The sequence below is a fragment of the Bison bison genome, unplaced genomic scaffold, assembly GCF_000754665.1.
Source record: "Bison bison bison isolate TAMUID 2011002044 unplaced genomic scaffold, Bison_UMD1.0 scf7180017864358, whole genome shotgun sequence".
In the NCBI taxonomy this organism is placed as follows: domain Eukaryota; kingdom Metazoa; phylum Chordata; class Mammalia; order Artiodactyla; family Bovidae; genus Bison; species Bison bison.
Genome location: NW_011494930.1, coordinates 2,035,935 through 2,061,999, shown reverse-complemented (window position 1 = coordinate 2,061,999; position 26,065 = coordinate 2,035,935). Strand labels below are relative to the sequence as shown.

General features: G+C 36.7%; 1 protein-coding gene across 2 annotated transcripts in view; it reads right to left on the bottom strand.

The window, feature by feature from the left end:
- Positions 1 to 13,808, bottom strand: part of PCDH9 (protocadherin 9) — a 1,139,636-nt gene extending 1,125,828 nt beyond the window's left edge. For both annotated transcript variants that reach the window (XM_010855193.1, XM_010855195.1), the window contains exons 1-2: positions 13,267 to 13,808; positions 8,882 to 12,052 (exon numbers count right to left, since the gene is read on the bottom strand). In XM_010855193.1, the coding sequence (XP_010853495.1) occupies positions 8,882 to 11,917 (3,036 nt within the window). In that variant the 5' untranslated portion in view covers positions 11,918 to 12,052; positions 13,267 to 13,808. The remainder of the gene's footprint in view (positions 1 to 8,881; positions 12,053 to 13,266) is intronic.
- Between the last annotated feature and the right edge of the window lie 12,257 nt (positions 13,809 to 26,065).

Genomic DNA, 26,065 nt, shown 5'->3' with positions numbered 1-26,065 from the left:
TAAAACATTATTAAACTATACAGTTAAATTTAATATGACTTCTTAGCTTTGAAAATGGTATCAGTATGAAAAACCCAATTTTGAAAATTTCAAAGGAAAAATAGATCCACTATTTCTATGAAGAAAGGACACACTTGTGCATATTTTATTTGACCCTTTATGGATGTTCTAGAACAAAACATCCTGTTTGATTTTTTTTTTTTTGGAGGGAAGATACACAGAAGTTAGTATCATTTAAAAATCTATCAAGTAACTAAGAAACCAATGTATAAGAGTTAACATAAGTGAATAAAGTCCACCTAAAGAATGACAAGAAATGAAACAAAGAAAAGGTGCCAGTCTAGGTGTGTTCACAGCTGACAAACAAGGAAGACTACTGTAATTCTAGGTTTCCAATGTGAAACTCAGTTCAATGACATGAATATATGACACAGGCAGGCATCAACTCACAGCTCAGAACTCACTCCATTTTGTCTCCATTTGTCACTTGCACCCCGTACAAAAACTTTCCTGTGAATCCTAGGTAGCTGTGTATCTGAAAGTCCTCAACATGCAGCTGCTATCACACGGAGGCATAGATAGGTTGCAACCTCTGAATCCAAAAAAGCACGAGTAGTTTTTTCCTCAAGAAAAGATCTACTAGGGAAATACTGTCAGCAGAAGACACTGTCTTTCTACAAAAGATATGTCTTCATTTTATACATCTTGTGTTTCCATGCTTCTCCTTGAGGTTTGTTTAATGAGGAAAGAAACCTCATTTACTGAATTGCAGTTGCTATTGTCTTGCACAAAAACTGTTTTGTTTTCAAAATCAATCATCTGTGATGATTCTCAGCAAGTCCACTGTACCTACTGTGATCTGCACATGGATTATATACTTTTTCTAGTAGATAAAAATACAGGGTTTGTAAAATCATTAAAAAATAGGCATGGCTATTTCCACTGATTTTATATCTAACAGGACCAAAGACATTAAGCATTAAAGAACTGCGAGGCATTTTGCTGAACCCTGTCTTGAAGTAAATATATTTAAACCCATGTAAGTCTGGAATGAATTGCTGTTCTACAAATACACACTATTTACAAATGGAGCAAAGATGGAATTCTAAAAATACAATTTGAGAAATGATTCAACAGCTATTCCTTTGAGGATCAAAGCACTCAGTAGAAAGCCCTTTTCATTATGGTAATGTTACAGCTTTATAGATACCTGGGGTTTTAATCTGATTTATGTTTAGAGGAGAGTATATACATATAATTGAGTTTCTCTTAGGAAAGGTGAAGGCCAGACCATGGACATCAGAGGTAACACAGGTAAGTATATGTAGACCTGCAACATCTACCTTGAATAACCAGAATCATCAAAGAGTAAATCTGTTCATTCTAAAGCATGTATTTGAGATTTTATTCTTTCAGACACATCTAGTGTTTCTACATTTGGAAAAAATAGGCAAGACTAATTCCCTAGGCTACAAATCACTCTAATGTGGAAGGAAACGTGTTAGCTAGTTGTATTACAAAGCCTTTACTTCACATTTAATAGGCACCTGCAATACCAGCATTATACAAAGCTCTCTACTTTGCAAATCTTTAAAACCCCACTTAATTTTCAGCACTGATTTCCTGCAATCTAAGAGCTTATGAAGGGTTCACTGTGTTCATACAGACCTATGCAAAATGTGCCAGAACTTCCCTGTCTGTGATGGCATTCATTTGGAGGTGAATCCCAAATTTCTATCACTGGCATGCTTATTTCCGACTAAAATAAATATTCTTAGAATGAAAGCTGAAGATTAGGAGGACAAAAAAGAGGCAAAGTAACTAGCACTGGAAGAGATATATGCAAATATCAGCTCAATGACAATTCTTCATACCATTTACAATTGAAGCTTAAAGACCCAAATACTCTGCAATCCATTAGTTTCTCAATATCCTGGAAGGGATTAGCGTATTTCTTAATCAACTGCTAAACAGACTGAAAAAGGCCAAAGCCTGGATATTAACAAAGCAGTGTAATACTAAAATGCAGAGATGGTCAGATAGAAAGACAAACTAAGGAAGAATATTAAAATAGAAAATATTATATAAACACAGTCAAACTGAACAAATTTCCATTCTTTCTTGCTGCCTGTATAATTACACATCTCTATATACTAATGAGTGGTAAGGCTATAGTATACTCCTTCAAACACAAATAAATTAATTTCATATATTTTCTCAAGGAATTCCAGGATAATTAGTGTAAAATGACTAGAAAGAATCAATCAAAGGTGTCTCACAGATCTTGCCTGTGTATGTATCTTCATTACTCCCAGCTACACAGGTGGTCCCAAGTCCATTATTTTAAATGTGATATGTATTTTTAGCATTAAAATCAATCAAACTATTAAAGATTGGAGGAAAATATTTTCACATGCCATTTAAATAATGGATAAGTATGTAAAGACAAATCTTTTAATGAATAATGTTAAGTTTTGAATGTCTTAAAATTAAATATCAATGATTCAGAAAATTCCAATTCTGTCACTATTCTTTTCTTATTTTCTGTTTGCTTATGCAACAAACTGCCTATAGGACAAATATGAGTGAGATAGATTATATATGGCTTGTTTCTCCAGTTTATTTCTGCCATTATTCTTTACTATTAAGGAATGGGTAGTTGTTGAACATACTTAGAAATTTCACATTTTAATGAATCTTGGCTTAGGAAAAGAAAGAATATAAATCAAAATGAAAATGTCAATCATGGTAATATATCTATCTTATTCTATGTTTCTGATGACTGACAGCCCAATTCAAACAAAGGCAAAAAGCATGAGTTCCTTTTCAAATGAAGTGTTGGACAGATTTAATAGCTATCTGAAACAACTGATGCAATCAAACAGTGAAGTATATTTCCTTTCATAATTGAGAGATCATATTTCTACATTTGGATTTGCTTTTGTGATCTGATATAAATTTTAGGGGAACTAACCAATTTAAAGGTCATACCACATTAGCATTATTACTTATTGAACATGACACCTATGCCTCTAGATAACTTAAAACTTTTGAAAAAGCATCTTGTTGACTTGCATTCTTAAATTCTCACAAATATTTCATCTGTGATTAGAGCCATATTTCAACAAATATGATATAAATTTTAGGGCACTATTATGTAATAAATTCTGAGAAAGATTTTAAACATAAAATCAACTGTTAAGAAAGCAAAAACTTAAGAACACACATAAAATAAATCCTATTTAGTTTCCAACTACATGAAATATGATATTAACTGATTTGTTAATATTATCAAGGGTTGAATCTATAGTTTTAATAGAGGATTTCCCTTCAAGAAAACACCAAACTAAATTCAGAGAAAGCTCACTGCAAGGATTTTAAGTGAAAGTGGTAAACAATCCATGCTTGCTTTTGTCTGTTTTAATTGCATGCAAACTAAGAGCTCAACTCTGACAAAATCAAATTGAGGAAGTACTAAAAATGAGCCAAGCAGTTAACATGACCTCGAATCCTGCAAACCCCTGGTCTGGTACTGCTAGACCAACACAAACACTGTAGCTTTTCCCATTTGGTGGTTTCTGCATTCCCACTCCCTCAAACCCCAAATTTAGACATCAAACAATCTAAATAATATATCAGAAATAATTATGAAAACAGAAATTATAAGAAGATAATTTAAAGGTCTCACTTTCCTACCTCAGTACTGTCACATAAAATAATTGAAAAATAATGCATGTATTTGCTATTTCTCATATTTTGGGAGCAATTTACCCAAAGCTCATATATATCAATATGAAAATAAAACTTTGAGTCAGAATAATTCAGAACTGGTTATGAGGAAATATGATTTTAGATTTGAGCTTTTTATTAAATTTAAATTCTATTTTACTATTTCATGTATTATATTTTAATTTGTGCTATTATGAGAAGATAAATTTTAGCTGGAAATATTTAACTATTAAGACTGTGCACATACCGTAAGAGTATAACATGTTAGTACAATATTTACATGGTAATTTTAATGATGCTAAAGCCTGTTCTGTGACACCATGAAGATGACTCATCTGAAGCCAAGGGAACATCAATTTAGAGTTTCTATATACAGAATCCATTGCAACAAAATATAAAAAGTAAGATAATAGAATATTCTAACTACTGAAATTATTTTCTCTATGTTAACAAATGTTCAATAATCAGTAGACATGTCCATACTCAGTACAGTGGTAACTTTTTATTTTTATTCTCCTTACGGTTATTAGCAACAAAAGCTAAAATGTAACCAGAATTTTACACCCTAGGTGTATCAAGCTTAAAGATATTAAATATTTGTCTTACAAAACCAAGAGGAAAGGTAGCCAGGCTGAATGGATGGCCCCTGCTCACTTCAAATTCCTGAATCAATATCCAAGGTGTCTGAGTGTCTTTTACTTTGTAACTGACTTCATGATCATATCACTTAGCCAAAGCAAAGGAGCAGAAACAAAAATCACAACAGATAACATTTTAATATAATTTGCATCTTCAGGAGCAATTTTTTTCCCCATATGCCACCTATATTCATCCCTCACAGAATACTGCCAAATTTAGTAGTTTAAAATATCTTAAAATTTTTGCTCGCTTCACACCAGTTAGCATTTGCTCCCTTCAGTTTCATTTTTATTTCTCACTGTTCTAAATAGCAATTCTGTAACTATCTTGTGCATTTTACATGACATAACACCATTTCAGCAGCGTTTGCAATGGGATTACTCAAAAATGAAAAGTAATCATAAAAGTAATATAGTATCTCTAAATGACTGGGAATAGAAGCAATTCCCTTTATACTGTAAAAGTACATGTATACACTTGAGTATGGCATGCAAATACATTTTCAATGTATAATTTCTTCAATATCTACACAAATGTATATATGAGCAAATACTTACTTTAGACTGTGAAAAGTTAAAGCAAGGATGTTTAAGCTCTAAACTAAGCATTTTATTTAGGAAATTAAACATGACTGTTTACCCAGAACCAAACTCACAGTGCAACTATTACAGATTGTTTTATTACTGGAAGAAGTTGTCAAATGTAAATAGGTCACTTTTTTTCATTCTTTAACATTTTCATTTACACCTCCACAAAAAGCACACCGGGGCCAAGAAAATTAATTCCCCAAATGCTGTCAGCCACGTTGGGCAACAGCAATAAACAGCTTACTGTAAAGCCTCCAGCTACAATAAAACTGCTGTCAATAAGAGCTGAGAGTTGGACTGTGCAAAAACAGGTCCTCTCGAAATGATAATCTGAAAAGGAAAGAAGCTAACGGTTCTTGTCCTAATATGCTGAGGCGGTGGTTCTCAAAGTGTGGGTTCCTGGATTAGCAACATCATTATCACCTGGGATCTTGTCAGCAAAGCAAGTATTCAGACTTGACCCCAGTGACACCAGACTAGAACCTCTGGGACTAAGGACCAACATGTTTTAAGAAACATTCCAGATGATTCTGAGACACTCTAAAATTTGAGAACTTAATACCATAATTTAAAAATCATATTCAATTTAAGAAGATATTTTCCTTTTAGAGAAAATATATCAATGAGCTTTATCATTTAAAGTCCTACTAGAAATGATTTTGTTGTTATCCTCTCAAGCCTATGACAATGAACTTTGTTTATTTATGAATAAATATTAAGATATAATCTAGCTTTTTAAAAAAAAGGACATTTTATTTAATCTGTGAATGCTAAGGGTACATCCAAAACTTCATAAAAATAATTTGCATAAAATTCAGTGACAGATTTGTTATATTCAAGGAAAATGAAAGCTTAGTAAAATAGAGTAGATGAAGAATGTGGTTTATTATTGATTTGTACGTTCTTTGCAAGGTCACATGAGGGAAAACAGCAAGAGAAAAAATGTCACACAGCGTAAGAATCAATGCACTATAAGCAAACTCATGGTATAAAAGTCAGACCATAGGTTTTCATTGTACAGATAAGACAAACTCATGATATTTAAATTTGGTAGTACTTTGCTCAATAATCTTTCATTTTACCCACACATCTACTAGCACCATAAAGTGAAAAGGTGTTTCTGTTAACAGCAATCCTTTTCCATTCAACTAAAAATCTTCACAGATCCTACCTTAGTTTATAAATTCCTCTGAAAGCTTTTGCTATAATAAACCCTACTTTTTCAAAATCGTGTTATTTCAGGAGCACATTTTTATAAAAGCCACTAGTTGAAGGAGCTAAAAAAAGAATTTTTATTTTTTAACTTAACTAGAACATCTTCAATAACAGCCATATAGTTCAGTGAAAAAACAATTTAAAGGATAGTATATAATGTGTGTTCTTCATTCATAGAAAATATGCCTCTTTTATACTAAAATTGTACATATTGCTATCACCATCACCTGTCCTTACTTCCATAAATACTCTTTTTCTCCAACATTGCAATTTTTCTTTCTCAGCATGAAAACTTCTAAAAGGCGTAAATAACCAAAGCCATTTCAATAGTTCTTTACCATAATAGTGAATTATAGCTACATTTGAACACTGAAATGCCTACAAGGAGAACTGCACAGTGACGCAGGGTCTCAGGGAATGTCTAAAATGCACTTTAGTTCCAGTTAGAGAATTATTCAGCATCCTATTTCAAAGATTACATCACACAAACAAATTTCCTTATGACTGACTAAACCTTGACGAAAGATCTTTCTCATACCTTAACATTTATGTCACTGAACTATATCTATATGTCACAGTACTATATATAGATCCAACTTTGGGGAAGAAATCAGAAAAAGTGGGTCTGTACATCAATGCTCATAATACCCACCACACTTAATATGAAAAGAAAAATGATCTGGGAATAACTTCAGCATGTTTCTCTGGGAAACAAATTTCAGATTTTACATGAAAAGTTTTAAGTCATGTTACATTTTTAAGATATTGTGCAAATCACAAATTATCATCAGTATTTTGTGGTAACCTTACCCACCCATTGAAAGTAAATAATAAAAAGCCATATTTTCTTTTCACTGAAATAGCAACTTTATATTTAAATCCACTTAGTTTCATAAATTACTTTTCTCACCATGATTAACTATTTAGCAACATTTACAAACCTCTACTAAACTCAGAAATGTTCTTAATTTTAGAACATCAAACCTCTTTTAAAAAGCTGATGAAGTTAATACGAAAATAACTCATTCCAAATTTTATGTCTATCGAATAACATCATATTCTCTGGAACCTTCGTACTGACTTAATTCCTTTCATCCTGTACATTCAAGCTCTAAGTATATGTGCTTTCTAAATCCTCTAGATATTTAACCTTTCAAGAAATGGAAATTTCAGCTGTAAAATCATAGGCATTATACTTAACATTCTGAAGTATCTCTGATTCATTGTTAAAATTATTTTAATAAATATCTTACTACCATGAAACCTTAAAGTCACTGCAGAGCAACAAACACTGGATGGTGAGAGACAAATAGAGTTTCAACAGAACATTCTCACCCATCCCACCCCAACAAGGAAAAAAATAAAAAAAACTCTTGAGTTTTCAAACACTAAGCAATGACTGTCAATACTGTCCAAATTTTATTTTGCTTTACTTGATTCTCTGAAATTTGTATGTTCCTTACTTGTAACAAATTCATATGGGTCATCACCATAGGTGGACTCAATACCAACAAAGACAGAACTTGGATTACGAAGTCATAGAAAGTTGGTGTGTTGAGAACTGATCACAAAAGAGCAAGCAAATGAACTTAAATGCTAGTTGCTCCAGAACAACTATCATTAAATAAAAGGTATCTTTGGCTATAGCACCAGATTGATCTTTCCTTCCCCCTTTACTTGCTACTGCGGGATTGGAGCTAGGCCAACACAAGCGACATGATACCCTAGTGCCATCTACAGGCTATTATTGACACTCAAATTTCATGGCAACAGACAAGCACCAGTGAAATAAATTAGACAGCACTGTATTTAAATCTTTATTAACAAGGAATTATTAGACCTAAGAAAAACTAATTCTGGATTTGGTTGAAATATGAGTTTCTCAGCCTATTAATCCCTCTTCACATGTCATATTTCACAGTTTAAAATGAGTTATGACAGATCACTTATGCATTACTGAGATGAGAGAATATTTACAATGGATTTATTCTTTTATGTATAAATCAGTTCTAACAGGGAGAAAGTATTCCTTCCTTCTTTCTTTCTTTCTTTTTTTGAAAGAGTACTTTGGCCATTGTGGACAATCTGCAATCCTGTCTATTCAACCTTCAATTTACTATATTACAATAAAATCATCTGAAATCAAAGAGAAGACTTCCTATATGGCTTAGCTGCAGTCTACCAACAATCATGTGCTTCACAGCTGATGTACATTTAATATTCTACTATATTTTCAGAGACTAAAAAAAATTAACCCCTTTAGCAACCACAGCTCCAACATAATTATAGTCAGACCTTCAAAAGTCATTTAAAACTTGAGATTTGAAGGTGACTTTTGAGATCAAAAGGTAATGTGAAAATCTTGAAGTAGTCAATTTGGAAACCCCAGGAGCAGAATTTGGCATATCAGGACAGGTTTTCTTCTTCAGCAAACATTATCTTGGGACATTTTGGAATAATTTCCTCTTTTCATCTTTTGCCATTTGAAGGAAACTGGGAGGTTAAATAATTCTCAGAACTCAGAAATTTCAAAGCTGTTCTAAAAATTCTTGACTGAGCCCCAGAGGAATAGAAAAGGGGTCAAGTTTTTTTTTTCCCTCTTTATAACTAAGCTAAAGTTAGACCAAAACAAGAGACACACTGGCACGTTAATACTGGTTGACTGGGCACTTGTATGCAGTACTTATAGACCAGTAAAAGTGCTCATTTACCTGTCTGGTGTGTAAGGGGCCCTTTGTCTTGAAGCCTCCTTGGGAACTGCACTCTGAGGCACTGAAGTGATCTGAACTAGTGGAAGAGCGTTTGGAAAGGGTGTCACAACCCCCGACAAAGGTGTTGTCCAACGGGAGCTCCTGAATCACGTGATGCTTTTTCACCGAAACCGGAGTGTCTGGTTTAAGATGGAAAGCCGGCTGTGGAGAAGCGGATTTGTAGTGCTTGGCCAGGTCAGGGCTGTTCGGCTTGAAGGTGGTTGGAGGTGCCGGGCCCCAGTCAAATCTTCCTATGCTTTGCTCCTCCAACTCAGCCGGCAGGCTTATTGTCCCATTGATAGGTTCGTGAACTGCATCATCAGGTTTGGACTCTTCGATGGTAACAAAGTTCAAAAGAGAGCTCTTGGGAGATTTTCTTTTCTTCCTTTTCTTTTTCTTGTTTTGTTTGTTCTCCTGGTTTGGGGACATCCATTCGGCACCTTGCTTGCTCCTTTGAGCTGCTTTGAATCTTGATGCGTGGCGACAGCGCACCAGAACAGTGACAAAAATCACAACGATGACCACCATGGCACCTGCGACGATGGCGATCATGATGGTGAGATAGTCCTCGTTTTGATAGGGTTGGCTGCTATCCCCTATGTTTCTGTCCAATGGGGTCTCCATAGTCCTGCGAATCAAGTCATAGATATAGGAAGCATTGCCAGCAGTGTCATTAACATAAAGGAAAACAAGCACAAGTGTGTGTAGAGACTTAGGGTATCCCAAGTCACTTATGTTGACCACCAATCGGTGCAAGCCCACATCAGTTGGTGCTGGTTTTTCTTCCAGGGTGATGTTACCTGTTACTGGATCAATCCGAAACAAGCCTTTGTTGTTACCACTCACAATTGTATACTTAAGTTCAGCGTTCATTCCAGTGTCAATATCCACTGCAAAAACTTCTGCTACCACTGAGCCAGGAATGGCTGAGAGAGGCACCAACTTAAAAGAAGTATTAGAAGGAGGTGAAATGACAACAGGACTATTGTCATTGACATCCATGACATTTATAGTTACTTTTGCAGTAGAGGAACGGGGTGGTTGTCCCCCATCAGTGGCTTTGACATCAAAAGTGTAGGAACTCTGCTGCTCTCTGTCAAATGAGACATTTGACTTTATGACTCCAGAATAGGGATCCAACACAAAATTATCATTGTCATTTAGAATGGAAAGAGTCACAGCCTTATTCTCTCCAGCATCTGCATCTGTCACTGTGATTACCCCCACAGTACTATACTTTGGCAGATTCTCAGACACAAAAAATTGAAAATGATTATGAGTAAACTTAGGGCTATTGTCATTCTCATCCAGAACAGTAACTATCACGGCCGCTTGACTTTGGAGGGGAGGGGTCCCATTGTCCCTGGCAGTTACTGTAAAAATGAATCTTTCTTGTTCTTCTCTGTCAAAGACCCTAGAGGCTGTCAAAACTCCTGTCTTTCGGTCCAGATCAAAGAAGGAGGCATTCGGTCCAAGCTGATAAACAATATCTGCATTTTTCCCACTGTCTTCATCTGTGGCACTAATAGTTGTTAAGTATAACCCACGTCGGTTGTTTTCAGAAACTGACAGCTCAATTACAGGCTGGTTGAAAATTGGTGGGTTGTCATTTTCATCCTCAAGCTTAACCCTTACCAGAGCAGTCTGATTTAAACTGGGCTTCCCAGAATCAGAGGCAACGATTTTAAAGCTGAATTCTTTGGTGCCCTCATAGTCCAACAAAGAGGAGGTCTCTAACAAATATTGGTTGTCATATACTGCCTTCAAATGAAACGGGACCTCTCTTTCAATAAAACAGATCACTTTGCCATTCACATCTGTGTCCTTATCTGAAACTGTAATTAGGGCAATCTTTGTATTGACAGGATCTTTCTCAGACAAATACACGGTGCCATTGATGGGACTTATAATGTACCTGAGGTCTATGTTCGGAGGGTTATCATTTACATCAGTGACATTGATGGTAACCGTTGCTCTAGCAGGAGTAGAGCTGCCATCACTAGCCAGTACTGTCACTTTGTGAATAGCTGTCTCCTCTCGGTCTAAGGACCTCTGAACTGTAATGAGCCCAGTAGTATTATTTAAAGCAAAGAGTCTTTTGGTTGCAGGCGCAACCTGGGCACCAAAAATGTACCGGATTTCAGCATTACTGCCTATATCTGCATCAGTGGCATGGAGCTGAATTACAGAGGTGCCCACGGGAGCATTCTCTGGAATGTGCACCTCCACCTGACCCTCTTTAAACACTGGCTTGTTGTCATTTACATCACTTACTGTGACCTGCAGGATGGCGGTGCTGGACTTTTGTGGGGTGCCTCCATCCTCTACTTTGATTTTCATCACGTAGGTATCTTTCTGTTCTCTGTCCAAGTTTTGCTGAACAATCAATTGCGGCCACTTTTCTCCTTCCGGAGTTTCCACGATATCCAGTCCAAAAACACTCTGCCCATTTAACAATTCATAATGCTGTACACCATTGAAGCCTGTGTCAGGATCTGTTGCTGATGGAATTGGAAAGCGGCTGTTGATCAAAGTGTTTTCTGGGATGGAAATATTGATGACAGGAGATGGAAACATGGGGGCATTATCATTGGTATCCTTGACAATTATTTTTATTTTGATCAGCCTGAAAAAATCATTGGGGAGGATCACCACCTCAAGTTCAAAGAAACACTCATTCTCCTCAGCATAAGAGGCTCCAGCACAGAGTTTTTCTCTGTCTATTCTATTGGAGGTTGTGAAAATTTCCCCAGTGCTACTGGATACTTTCACCAAAGGGGCATCCCCAGCTTTAGAAACCAGTCTGTAGACAAGGCTGGCGCTGGTCCCTGTGGCAGCATTGATGTGAGAAATGTTCAGATCCTTTGGTATGTTTCCTATGGGTACATTTTCAGGCAATTCCTCTCTAATAGTGTAAATAAGTTCTTGAGCTATTGCGGAATCCAGCCTTAAACAGGCAATCAGAGCAGCCAACAGGTAAAAATCCCTCAGGTCCATGATAATGTATTTATTTTCTTTTTCCTGGACTTAGGGTTTAAAGGTCTCCACTGAGGAATGAGGCACAAATTGCAAAAGGAAGCGTGCATGGACTGGAGGATGCATTACATCTCATCGCTTATTTGGAGACAGCCACTGTCAACACAATCGTATAGACAACATTATTCTTCAGTAAACAAAAGCACATAGTCATGAAATATCACAACACATTTTCCACTGCATATTAGTAAACATGGCAGTTTGCTCTGCCACTGTTTGCAAGTTAACTCTGTGAATAAAAACACCAAATAGCCCCTGCTTGTTGCATTTGCCCAGAGAAAATAAAATTATCTACTTTTGAATTAAGGGCAACTGCTATTTTTACCTGCATTCACCCACACTGTTGGTAGGACACTGTTTAATTCAAAACATGCGTCCTTGGTTTCCTCTTCCCCTCCCCCCTCTTACCCATCTCCTGGCTTCTAACCCACCTCCCTTAGTTTTTTCAGGAGCTAGTGAAAAACACCAAGTATTTAGCTATGGTTCCTGCTAATTGCTTTGTCACATGTCAAATGTGATGTGTTTTCTTCTCTGCCAGACTGAGTCATCTCTTTCTTCTAAACAATCTTTTTTTCTTCCCTCCCAGTTTTTCAGCTGCCTTCTGAATACAATTTTACTGGGAAGCAAGCATTCGGACATGCTGCTGCAGCATCAGAAGCAGTAGTCACCGGCCACTACATAACCTCATTGCCTAAAAGCACAATACCAAGACCTTCAGTTTACACAGACCTTGCTCTCATTTCTCCATGTTGCTAAATTATCCCCATTAGAATTAATAAACACATTAAAACTTTTAGAATACATATAATAACATAGGATTCCTTATCCTAGAGGTGGAAAAGAGTGCCAAGACATAAGTGAAATGAAGCTAACATTTCCATGTAACTGCACAAAATTTTCTACTGAGCATAAAAGAGGAAAGGGAAAAAAAATGCAGTTCTTAACCCCATCTCCGTTTATAGTATTAGTAACGTCTGCCACACATAAATACTGAGAGTCAATAATGCAGGTAGAAAGCCTTCTGCTTCGATGCCCTCCTAACTGCAATTAAAACGGGTACAAGCCTCCAGGCAGCTACCTACTTGAGTAGAACTGGTCAGTTTCCAGGCTCTAATCTTATCTGCATTAGGCTGCACGGTGGCTGATGCCTGCGATTAGTTCCGGCAGAGTGATGCAGGTAGGGATGCAGATACAGCCTAGTAGGTGAGCTCTGCCCCAACCGTCTACCCAGTTATAAACATCACTCGTCTACACCGAGGACATATCTAAACACAAAATTTACAATTGTGCATGCGAAACTTTACACTTACGTTAGTTGCCTCAACCTTTCCCCTTTCCCGGTATGCTGCAGTTAGGAATGAGCTGTTCCAACACATAGAAAGCCATGCATTTGGTAGCACCAGTTTGGGGAGAAATCAGAAGCAGCAAAACGTTTTCTCCTTGTAAAATGTGTTGCTTCGGGCTGGCAAATTAGCAACTCCAGAGAACAAATTCACAGATTTGTCGTTAGTCATTCTCTCCACATTTCGTCTCTATTACCCACGGGGTCTGAGCTCTCCTGGTATTTAGCACACACACTACATCCACTTGCACTTCTTCAGCTCAGGGGTATTTTCCACAGCATCAAGTATACCATTTCCCTTCGATGTCAGTACTGCTTAAGTCTCTAACTTCTTGTAGGAAACGTCAGAGTTGGGGTGGTGGTGAGTCTCTGGGTGCTCTCCGGGGTGACAGTTGCCCGAAAAATTCCTAATTGGTTATCTCTTGCGTGCTTCTGAGACTCTAGGGCGCTCCTTCCTGTCTGGCACGCTCTCTCTCTCCCTTTGCCTCTGCCCCTCTCTCCTTCTCCCTCTCTGAACTGAATTTCTTGATATAACTCTCAATAAGCCCAGAGGGAGGGCGTGACGGCCGAAGCCCCGCCTCCGGACCCTGATTGGCCCGAATCTTGCGGTGCGGGCGGCCGCAGCCGGGAGAGGAACAGGGCGCTGACTGTCTCCCAGCCTCCCTTCCCCAGTGCCCCCTCGGCAGCCGCGAAAACCCGGAGACCCGATCCTGGCTGCGCGAGAGCCGGGTTCCAGGAGGCGCACTGAGCATGCCCAGCAGGGTCTGGCCCGGGAGGGAAGTGGCGGCGCTCCCGAGGCCCGAGCGGACGCGGCTCTCAAGAGCACTGCGGGCCGGCGGCTGGTCTGGGCAGCCAGAGGCCGAGTCCCGGCGGTCGCCCGAATAGGGGCGGCACCGGAGGCAGGCGGGGCTTGCGAGCGCAGATCCGAGAGCCTCGGGCACCGCAGCGGGCGGTTGGGGGATGCCGGAGGCAGCTCAGCTGCGGGCGCACATTCCACAGTTCTCTTTGCTAAATGGGGGGACCAGAATGCCCTGATGGGAAAGAGTTCTTCCGGGCTCCGAGGCGGAGCACCGGCCAGCACATCCCCGGAGCGCGTTAGAAGGACTACAGTCACGGTGCCGCAACTAAAGGCTTTTCCTGGCAGGAACGTTGGCCAGAAGGGCAGAGAGGGCGACTTGGAAAGGTCGGGACAGAGGATATTCGAATCTCAATCAAAACAGGGAAGAAAATTAATTTGAGCACTCCCTTCGTGTAGGGTGACGGAAGCTGCCCGGAGAAAGGGAAAATGACAGCCTCTGGGATCCCCTAGACAGCCTGAGGCCAGCCTGCCGTGAGGCGCGTGAACGGGCCGCGGCAGCCGATCCAGGCTGTGCTTGTACTTCTGCTCCCGCCGCGCCCAGAACCTGTGAACCCGAGCTCTCCCGGACGCGCGGCCGTGGCAAAAGCCGCTTCAGCTCACCTAGCTGCAAACTTTGGTCGCGAAACGCTGGAAGGAGTCCGGTCTAGCTGCTCCCCAAGCTGTGGAACGTTTCTCTCCCCTACACTGTCTGCTGATTCCAACTTGACGTGTACACTAGTACTTGTCTTTCCCTGTGCACTTGGTTTTTCTGACTCCTGTTCCCGTCGTCGAGTATCCTGATGCATTTCTTATTTTCATGTAAAAGCGGGATAGAGGGACTCTCGAAAAGAATTAGCCTTATTCTTTAAATATTGGCCCCGAAAGCACTGTCCATATTTGACTGAACGTTTAAAATCGGTAAACCACGAATATTTGTACCTACGACGCCAGATACCTCAGTAAAGTTTGAGGCATTAATAACAGTTCACTTCGAACAAAATATATATATATATATATATTTTTGCATGACCTGTAAAGGTTGTTTGAGAAGGCCTTAATGCATGATTGAATAACTTGTACTATCTAACAGGGAGGAAAGGGCATTTATTTTAAACCTCCGTGTTCCCTATTCTGTACTGGGCTAAAGATGGCTTGAGGCTTTTTCACGTAGTTCTGCACTGTGATGGCGTGTTAGGGAACACCTTTTGTTTTTGAATACAATGGCTTTCCTTTTAAAATATGAACACTTATTTTTAGGTACTTGAAAGTAAAAAAGAAAAAAAAATCACTAAGCAAACCTACCAAACTTAGATATTGTGTAAATAATTCCATTATTTGACCAACTAATTTTGACACTGCAATTTCCTCACATCTATGAAAATTTGTTTTTTATTCAAACTTTTCCTCAGATGGAATATTCACAGTAAAAGTGCAGGGCCTCAGAGGCCCCTGTAAAACACATCAACTCCATCTATATGAAATATAAACATGAATCTAGCAGACCATAGGTTGATACTGTTTTAAAATGGCTAAACAACTCTAGCAGTATTTTGAATGATTAGGAAAAAGGTTTGCTCAAGTATCTAAAAAGTCAAAAGGAAAATATTACCTCATACAATAACACCAGTGAATTAAAGGAATATTCTTTTATTTTACCATAGTGAGTGATCATTTTGCCATTCATGGTATCAACAATTATAGCTAGTGCTTTGTTCCAATTGTCACATATTTTATGCTCTGAACTAGTTTAAAATAATAAATGAACCATCAATCTGCTACATTTACAATAAACACTGCAGCACGGCCACTTTCCAGTCCATTTATGAAACATTAGTTATCTCACATTCTCATTCCAATCATACTGTAGTCATTTCAAAATCATAACACATAGCTTAGCCATAATTATTAAACATATTCACAAAGTGGAAATGTTTCTATTTGCTGAGGGGTAGCTTTACTTGTAGTCAGGACCCATTATTACCCTATGCTCATAAATGAAATCTTAGCATGAATACAGATGAAGGTTAAGGAAGAGAAAAGAAATCATCACATGATAAAACTTATGACCAGGAGACTTTACTTAACAGAAAGCACAGGGTATACCCCCCAAATGAAGTACATGTAGATCTTTTAAAAGGAAATTGAGTTTAATATAGAGATAGGGCTACTGGCTTATTCCATCTTATGGGTGTTTATCCCACAGGTCTAAATTTCTTGGATTCTTTTATTGTAGTCGTTTTACTTCTGAGAGCTAGAATAGTTGAAGCTTATTGTTTGCCCTATTGTAGAAGGAGAAGGAAATGGCAACCCACTCCAGTATTCTTGCCTGGAGAATCCCATGGATGGAGGAGCTTGGTGGGCTACAGTCCACCCATTGCAAAGAGTTAGACTTGACTGAGCAACTTCACTTTCACTTTTACTATTATAGTCCAAATGCTAAACTCCAGAATCAGAAATATTATTAGAGGTCTTATTAATATTCCTGGAAGAAAATTAATTGATATAAAGGGTCATTTTCCTAACCCTCTGCTATCATAACTTGAGTCTTCTGCCAAAACCATGATATAAAAAGTTTGCATATTGAGAGTTCTTCACAATCCAACTCTCTTAATTTTTTTAAAAAAAGATGTATCTGCATAATTATGAATTAGTGAAATGATAGTATTCACTAATTTTAGTTTTTGTAGGGGAACATTTATTGAGGTGTTTTGTTTTTTGGTTTTTTGCTGCATTTTAATCACCTTTCTCTTTCCTGAATTTAGTAAAATGTTAGATTCTCAATTATATGACTTATAATATACATCTTCAAATACATATGTTAGATTTCCAGTTAGATCTCTTCAATTATCCCTTATACCATCTTTGTCAATTCATGTTTTCTGCAGCAAGGAATTATCATGTTCTCACCTGTGTTGTACCTGATTAATAATGTAAGAATTATGCCATCCAGGCTGTAGTAAAATTGCCTTAGTGTTCTTTGCTGGTTATATAGGTCATGGAATACTTGCAAAGCTAAGTCACCTTTGGCCAGTTAAGTGAAGACTAACATGCTATTACACATTTATACAGACAGAGATATCAAATTAGTAAAATTATTTTATGTTCTAAGAATTTAATGTTGTTTATATATTTAAACAATAATTTCCATTTAATAACAAATTATTAATCAGTTCAGTTTGTTAATTGGATTTTCAAAGACAATTTTCTAGTTACCATTCAGCATTTTAAAATTACATTTCATACAGAGATCATAAAAGTTTTTTTAAGTTACATTTTCTATAAATGACATAGACTGTGGTATTTGAAATGATCAAATGACCTCCTCAAGGATTTAAAGACTAAAATTTTCAACTGTAATATACTAGTTCTATATTCCAATCAAGGTTAAAAATAAAATAAAATTCTTTTGTGCCCTGTACTTCAAAAGTTCCTTTAATCCAGATGTCTTATTATGACTAACCGACATTAATCAATCAATCACAGGAGCTCTTCTGTCACAGCAGGTTTTATTGTCCCTGTCTCACAGAAGAGGCTAGACTATTATTCTGTATTTCTAGGAGAGGAGAAGGTTGGAATTATGCAAAAAGAATGCCGAGGATTATTTGTGTTATCACTGTTTAGAAAATGACAATGCAGAATTTTAACACCACAAAAAGACAATTAGCACCTTTTAAGGTTGTGCAAACTGGCAAGTGTAGTAAGCTCCTTGAATCATTCTTTTGCTTCAGTATTAGCTCTTTTCTTTGAACATCTTTCTTTTTTTTTTTTCTTCTTCTCTTTTTTAAGGAAAACCTAGGCCAAGGTCGGAGAAGGCAATGGCACCCCACTCCAGTACTCTTGTCTGGAAAATCCCATGTACGGAGGAGCCTGATAGGCTGCAGTCCGTGAGGTCACTAAGAGTCGGACACGACTGAGCGACTTCACTTTCATGCATTGGAGAAGGAAATGGCAACCCACTCCAGTGTTCTTGCCTGGAGAATCCCAGGGATGGGGGAGCCTGGTGGGAGGCTGTCTATGAGGTCACACGGAGTCAGACACAACTGAAGTGACTTAGCAGCAGCTGGAGCAGACCAAGGTATTCAAATGGCAAAGGAAAGCAGGTGACAAAAAGCTTCACTGTTTGAATGACTGAACTAAATTTATTCCAATTTGCTATATTTTTATGACTGACAATGATTATAGATGTCAAGTTTGTAGCTCTAACAGTTACTACACTATAAACTGACATTTCCAGTGCCACTATTTTATCATGATTACTGTGTAAATAAAGAAAATATTGAACTTTCAGATTTCATTATTGGTTGTTTAAGACTTCATGTAAACATAGATCTCATAACAAATGTTTTACCCATCCCAGAAATGACTCAAGTAATCACTCAGGAAGTATTAAAAAATGATTTAAAGATAGTAAAAAGAAAATTAATATATGCTTAATTTTAAATACTTTGATCATTTTAAAGTCATGCAATTTTAAGTGACATATACAAAACTTTCTATTTCTTGTGTATGTATAATATTTATTTTTGTAGCTAAGAACAGTTCAATTAGAATATCAAGTTTGATCAATTCATATTCATATAAATGATAAATGTTCAAACATAGCATGCACATTATTTGAAAACACCTCTATTTGCACTTAAAATAGAAATAGAAAAATGTTGAGATAAGGACATGTTTCCAACACAACTATATTTGCCCAAAGATAATTGGGAAATTATTTTTCATAGATATTAGATCTTTTTCAATTTAAAATAAATATAGTACAGATTTTAAAACATTTCTTTCAGTAGTCCTACTTCTTATTGTAAGAATATGTTGTCAAAAATATGAATTTATATTACTTGAAACCACAGCATTGTAGTCATTTTCATTCCTTGTTCCCCTCCCCCAATTTCTTTATGCATATATTTCTTTTAAGCCTATTTTTCCTGTGTGTGTGTGTGTTTTTTTTAATAAGCTCACATAATAATCTGGGAGCCAAATTTGTTACTTGACATGCACATAAATAGACTAACTAATATATGGCAGAATGAATGAGCCTCATTTTTCTCATATAGACTCCTCACAGGAAACAAATTCAATGGACAGTCCCCTTCTAATTGAATTAGGATGAGTCAGGGAGACTATGCATATTCCATTGACTCCAGCAGCCTCTATATCACTGATAACACCCAAGTAATAAATTTAAGGCCTGCTCAGCCTTTGCTAGATAACTGATACAAGCTTTGTTTGGGGTTTGAGTCAATATCATTCTGTTTACAAAAATTGTGTGTGTGTGTATACATAATTCTTTAAAATAAACTTTTTTCTTAAAAAAAGATCTTATTCCACAGTACACACTAATACAATCCTTTTAAAAATCCTGAAAAGTACATCATTTTTTCAATCCTATGCCTATGAATCAACAGTATGTCAGCCTCAAACAGATTGGTGAAATTTCCAGAAAGGATTGAAAGAGCCTCAAAGAAACTTCTTGGCTTTATGGTATGGGGTCATCATAAGAGATATTCATTTTTTAAAATAGCATACTACAAGAAACATTAGCTGTAGAGATTACAAGAAAGCCTAATTAGGAAAACTTTCCTTGTAAACATGTAACTTGCAAAATATAACAAAATGCAGTAAGTACCCCTTACAATTTCAAAATGATTAGAAATCTTTCAAGTCACAAAAATATTTATGCAGTGTGTTAATTTTAGAAAGTGAATTGCATACATGTTTGAGTGCAAGATCAGTATATCTAAAGCCTAATTGCAAGTTAACTGTTTAGTTTCTAGAGGTAACGATTATACCAATAAAAGTGTCTTTAACAGTTATGCTGAAACAGTAATGAAATGAAAGAGTAAGTATCTTCTAGTAATATTTGCCCCTCACTAAGGAACTCACCTGGCTTTTTGGCATATTACAACAGATAAGTATATCCTAAAGACCAGGTAACACTTTGGGTGAGCACCACAATTAATAGAAAAATGTGGAAGGTGAGAATTACATGCAAGATTATAAAACACATAAGGGACAAATTTTGTGGTATAAATCTATTCTTTAATCCATCAAACATCTAACTTAAAAACATACTATTTTAAATATATGTTAAAAACATAGCTAATATAGTTTAAAACTCTCCTATATACTCAGCACATAAATATTCAAATAACTATATTTCAAGCATAATTCAGCCAAGGGCTCTTACTGTTTGTTTGCAGTGAGGCACACTATACTGTTAGTCCTTTCTACTTTGCTAATTCTCATCACAATCTCTTTCCTCTATATTTCAGACTTTAAAGTTTTTGCTTGTTACATTAATCAATAGTTCTAATGCTCAATAGCAGTTTCTTGTTGATATACATAGATATACATCCAATTGTGTCTAATCTTCATATTGTTCCAGAATGTTTACTGAATTTACTATCGTAAGCCTGGTCTTATACTAAAGTTGCATTCTCTACTCATGAGTTAAATAACAATTAATTAACCTGCTCTGTGTTTCTTAACCTTTAACATAAATACAAATGACCTAGAAATGTTGCTAAATTAAAATGCATTCTGATATATTGGATCTGTGGTGGACACTGAGGTCCTGCCTTTCTGTCATGTTCTGAGAGCATCCTAATGCTGTTGATCAGTGGACTAGTTTTTAAGCAGCAAGGACTTAAAAGGCATCCTAGAGACAAAGTGTCATGCCTCAGAGGAATAAACAAAACAAAAAGAGCATTGGAACAAGGCCTATGTCTATCACTGTAACATACAGGGATTCATTCTATTACCAAACAAACTTTCAACACAAGTAATGCTCAGAGGATCAAGAAATTTACACATCACTCATGTATTAATTTGATTTAGCTTGTTTTCTTCCCCGCTGAGATTAGGTATCTTGAGCTAAACTTTCGTTTTACTTCAAACTCACTAGGACTGAGGAAGAAGTCTGTTTGGAGACTGGCCCCCTTTGGGGAAAGGCAGGCTGCATGCAACAGAGAAGGAGGACTCAGGGCATTTACTGAGCAATATGAGGGTAGCAGGCCACAGAGGAGCACAGGAGGTGCCAACAAGGAGGTGATGGAATACATGTGTGGACTCCTAAGCTCACAAATGATTTCTACTTTTTTGAAATGTATCTCCCTATATCCCATCGACATGAAAAGCAAAGCAACTATAGTCACAGGGTGTGGGCTCCTCCTGCTGCTGCTGCCAAGTCATGTCAGTCATGTCTGACTCTGTGCGACCCCATAGACTGTAGCCCACCAGGCTCCTCCGTCCATGGGATTCTCCAGGCAAGAGTACTGGAGTGGGGTGCCAACCTGCCAGAAATTGTCTTTCCATTCTGCCAACACTTGATTATGGTTTATGAAGATACTTCATTCAAGAGAGACAAATGAACCCTTTTATCAAAGAACTTAGATTTACAAAAGAAACACTGCAAGATCAATCTAATCACTTTCTGAACAGGAAGTGATATATATTCAGGAGTAACTAGAAGCAGTAATTTTCATTTCATGGACCAGAAACCCAAAGGAAGGTTGAGGAAGAGAATAAGAAAAATGAAGATGCACAGAAGAAACCAGAGATGGAGAACTCCTTACAAGCTATTAGCTTTAATAATATCTATTGAAAGTAGTGAAAGTGTTAGCTACTCAGTTGTGTCCGACTCTTTAAGACCCCATGAACTATAGCCCTCCAGGCTCCTCTGTCCATGGAATTTTCCAGGCAAGCATACTGAAGTGGGTAGCCAGTGCCTTCTCCAGAGGATTTTCCTGACTTACAACCAAGAGTCTTAATTAATACAAGAAACTAAGCACAGCGACTTGGTGGTTTTGCTTGACTCTATTCTTGATTAAATTATCCTTTGAAGGACTAAAATATGAACTATGATAACATGATTTACATGTTATAATTGTAAGGGAGAATTGAAAAAGTAAAAAATCAGATGTTTGTATTAGTGGTTTTCAACTTGAATTTATCTCTTAGGAGACCTTGTTGAGGTAGAGGCCAGGGATGATGCTAAATGTCTACAATGCATAGAAATGCCCCTCCTTCACTTGCCCCCCAACCCACACACATGATGATGGCATGGTGTGGCATGCATGTTCAGTGGAGTCTAACTCTTTGTGACCCTATGGACGTTATCCTGCCAGGCTCCTCTGTCCATGGAATTTCCTAGGCAAGAATACAGGAGTGGGCTTCAATTTCCTCCTTCAGGGTATCTTCCTAACCCAGGGGTCAAACCCACATCTCCTGCATTGGCAGGTGGATTCTTTACTACTAACCTACCTGCGAAGCACACACATACACACACACACATACGCACACACACATATGCCAAATAATTATCTGACTGAACCTGGCAGTAGCGCCAAAGTTGGGGAACATTTCTTCAGATGTGTAGTATTTGCATTTTTATATATTACAATTAATTTCAGCAAATTTATATTTAATTATATATCTTAATAGCCAAATCAAGAGTTAAAATATTACTGGAGTTAATTTGATAACCTTTAGGAAAATGGACAAAATATGTTATAAATTTTGTCTCTGGAATACTAATTGAAATCTGGATAAAACAAATCTCTCTTCCAACTATTTGTGACAAATTTTCTATTTTTGTAGAAGGCATGGAAAATCTATAAACCAACTATTGAGTCTAAGTGTGACCATTTCTGTCCATCCTTGTTTTTAGAAAATGTAAGATTTTTAAATGTATATATGAGGCATTTTTATTGGTTTTATATTAATGTGTAATATATCCAGTATAAAAGTTAATTTTATTATTTTAAGTCATTATGTCTATCAATTCACAATTAAAAAAAAAATCTATCCACTCTCAAATTCTCTGACAAAATAAGATTGCCTTAGTTTCTGTGATATGTTTGTGACTTGTTTGGGCTGTTCATCAAGTTAAAAAATTAAAAGTGCAGTTACTTCAAATAGAAGAGGAAGACCTCCCTTGGTTATAAAACTGTAAGTTCCAACAAAACATAGATGTGCTTAATCGCTCGGTCATGTCCGGCTCTTTGTGACTGTAGCCGGCCAGGATACTCTGTCCATGGGATTCTCTAGGCAAGAATACTGGAGTGGGCTTCAGTTTCCTCCTCCAGGGTATCTTCCTGATCCAGGGGTCAAATCCAAGCCTGCCCCTTCTCAGGCGGATCTTCCCGACCCAGGGATCGAACCTGGTCTCCTGAATCACAGGCAGATTCTTCCCCATCTGAGCCACCAGAGAAGCCCTAAAACATGGATAAATCCATTCAAATATGCGATTATGTACAAGTTAAAAAAAAAAAAAAAGACTAATGTAATTCATCTGGTTAGTTGTTAAGATTTCTTTCATCCTGGTTATGATAGTCTCAATAACTTATTTTAATTCCTTCAAAGGATACTGATCACACATTTTTATTCTCAGGTTTTTAGGTCAACTTAATTGTTCCTGGAAATTTGCACAATAAACTGCAATAATAACCTTGTAAGTTACCAAAAACTTGCCGAATTAGGTTAAATATTCATTCAGAGAGAAACAAATATGCTGAAGAAAAATTGAGTACTAGAAAAATGAATTTTATACTATTTAACTCACTCAAGAATCAGTTAGAATAATTTCTAACTGATAAACAGCGCCATCTAGAGGACTTTTTCTGAAATGCATATTAAAACTGTCTAAAAGCGTTAAATGTATGATTTATGCTATAATTTTTATTTTCTAAATTTCATAAACCTAGTAAGTTATTTTCTATCTTTCATGAAATTAACTTTGTGGAAAAATTAAACTAGTAAACCATTTTTGCTATGATTTCAAGTCTAAATACTAATACATTGTCAAAATATTATTTGAATGATATAATTATTAATTATGTTTTTGCAAGATAGTAATGTATTTTTGATATTTAGTAAGCTAATTATAATATCATAATTCTAGTCCTGTCCTTGTAAAACTATATTCGAGTCAATAGCTAGAAAACCCAGCAATACAATGACGTTTGTATATAATGTATACACGTTACAACAAATGTTTCTTTCAGAAAAGTGATAAAATTGCCTGTGCTATTCTTGTTATTTCCTCCTTTCTTTCCTCTTTTGTGTTAGTTTCAACATGAACACTTTTCAGTCCTGGTTCATTAATGTACACATTGTGCTGATTTCTAAGGTCTATTTTTTGAAGAGTTAATCAGTGGTGGCTGAGACTCTGTGGGGTTCTCAGGACCTAAAAAGGTATAAAAAGAGAGATACCTTGCTGTGTTGCCTATTTAAATAGAAATAATAGTGCCTTAACACAAAGTTTCCATTGTCAAAAATTGGTGAAAAAAAGAGAAAAATATCCATTCTAAAGTTGTGACAATCAAATATATGCATATGCTAATATTATACAAATGGTACTTACTGAAATTTATTTTTATATGCTCTTGAATTCCAGATTGGTTACTAATGAAATTTGCCAAACAGTCTACTTTGTATCATTTGTAATCATGTGAGGTTTATTTACAATTTTTTTGAGATGACTAGGATTCTATTTCGGTATAATCTTTATGTTACATCTGCACTTAAACTGCTAGAGATTATTAATTCTGTTATTAGGAAGACAAAGAGGAGTGTAAATTTCAAATCAAGTCAAACAAGACAGATACATAGCATTAAAATGTAGTTCTGCAAAGCTGCTATAAAGCTGTCCAGATGCCTAGTTGAAGGGAAAATCTATGACAAGTGAGTATAAAAGTAATTTTTCTTTTCATAATTTGATGTTTTAATTACAATGAATATCCCTGATAGAGTCCAATACAATTTCATTCTATTATTGTTTTACATTTATGTGAGAAAAAATTACAGGGTTAACGACAGTTATGGAATGCTGACTGGCATAACTATTACCATTTCACATCTGCTGTTTCAGTTGGAAATGATCTCTGGTGGGAAAGGAAGGAACTGAATCAATATCAATGCATATAAGAATAATCACTTATTTTGTAGTGGAGACTTTGATATTTTTATATTATTTGACATTACACATTTACATATTTTATTTTCTAATCAAGTTAAGAAATACATATGGAAGAAATAGTATACCACAGAGTAACAGAAAATGTGGAAATGTTGGCCACCTTTCTCTACTTGAAGCTTTGGACCCTTGCCTTTTAATAAGAAAAATGTTATGTGTAGAAAAATAGTACAATCCTCTATCTAGATTCAGCAATTTTTAGTATCATCTCGGATTTCCTTGATCTCTTCTCACATTTGCTCAACCATCTGAAAGTAAGATACAGACCTGTCATTGCAAAATTATTCAGAATGCATTTCCTAAGAATAAGGACAGTCTCCTCCATAATCTCAGTATCATTATCACACTTAAGAAAGTAGTAATAATTCCATAACATCATTTAATATCTAGTTTATTATTCAATTTCTTCTTCTCATTCTCAGAAAGTTTATAGCCATTCACAAATGGCTCTTCTAAATACAATGCAATCTAATTTATGGTTCGGTTCAGTTCAGTTCAGTTGCTCAGTCATGTCCGACTCTTTGCGACCCAATGAACCGCAGCAAGCCAGGCCTTGCTGTTCATCCCCAGCTCCTGGAGTCTACCCAGACTCATGTCCATTGAGTTGGTGATGCCATCCAACCATCTCATCCTCTGTTGTCCCCTTCTCCTCCTGCCCTCAATCTTTCCCAGCATCAGGGTCTTTTCAAATGAGTCAGCTCTTTGCATCAGGTGGCCAAAGTATTGGAGTTTCAGCTTCAGCATCAGTCCTTCCAATGAACACCCAGGACTGATTTCCTTTAGGATGGTTGGATCTCCTTGCAGTCCAAGGGACTCTCAAAAGTCTTCTCCAACACCACAGTTCAAAAGCATCAATTCTTCGGCGCTCAGCTTTCTTCACAGTCCAATTCTCACATTCATACCTGACTACTGGAAAAACCATAGCCTTGACTAGATGGACCTTTGTTGGTA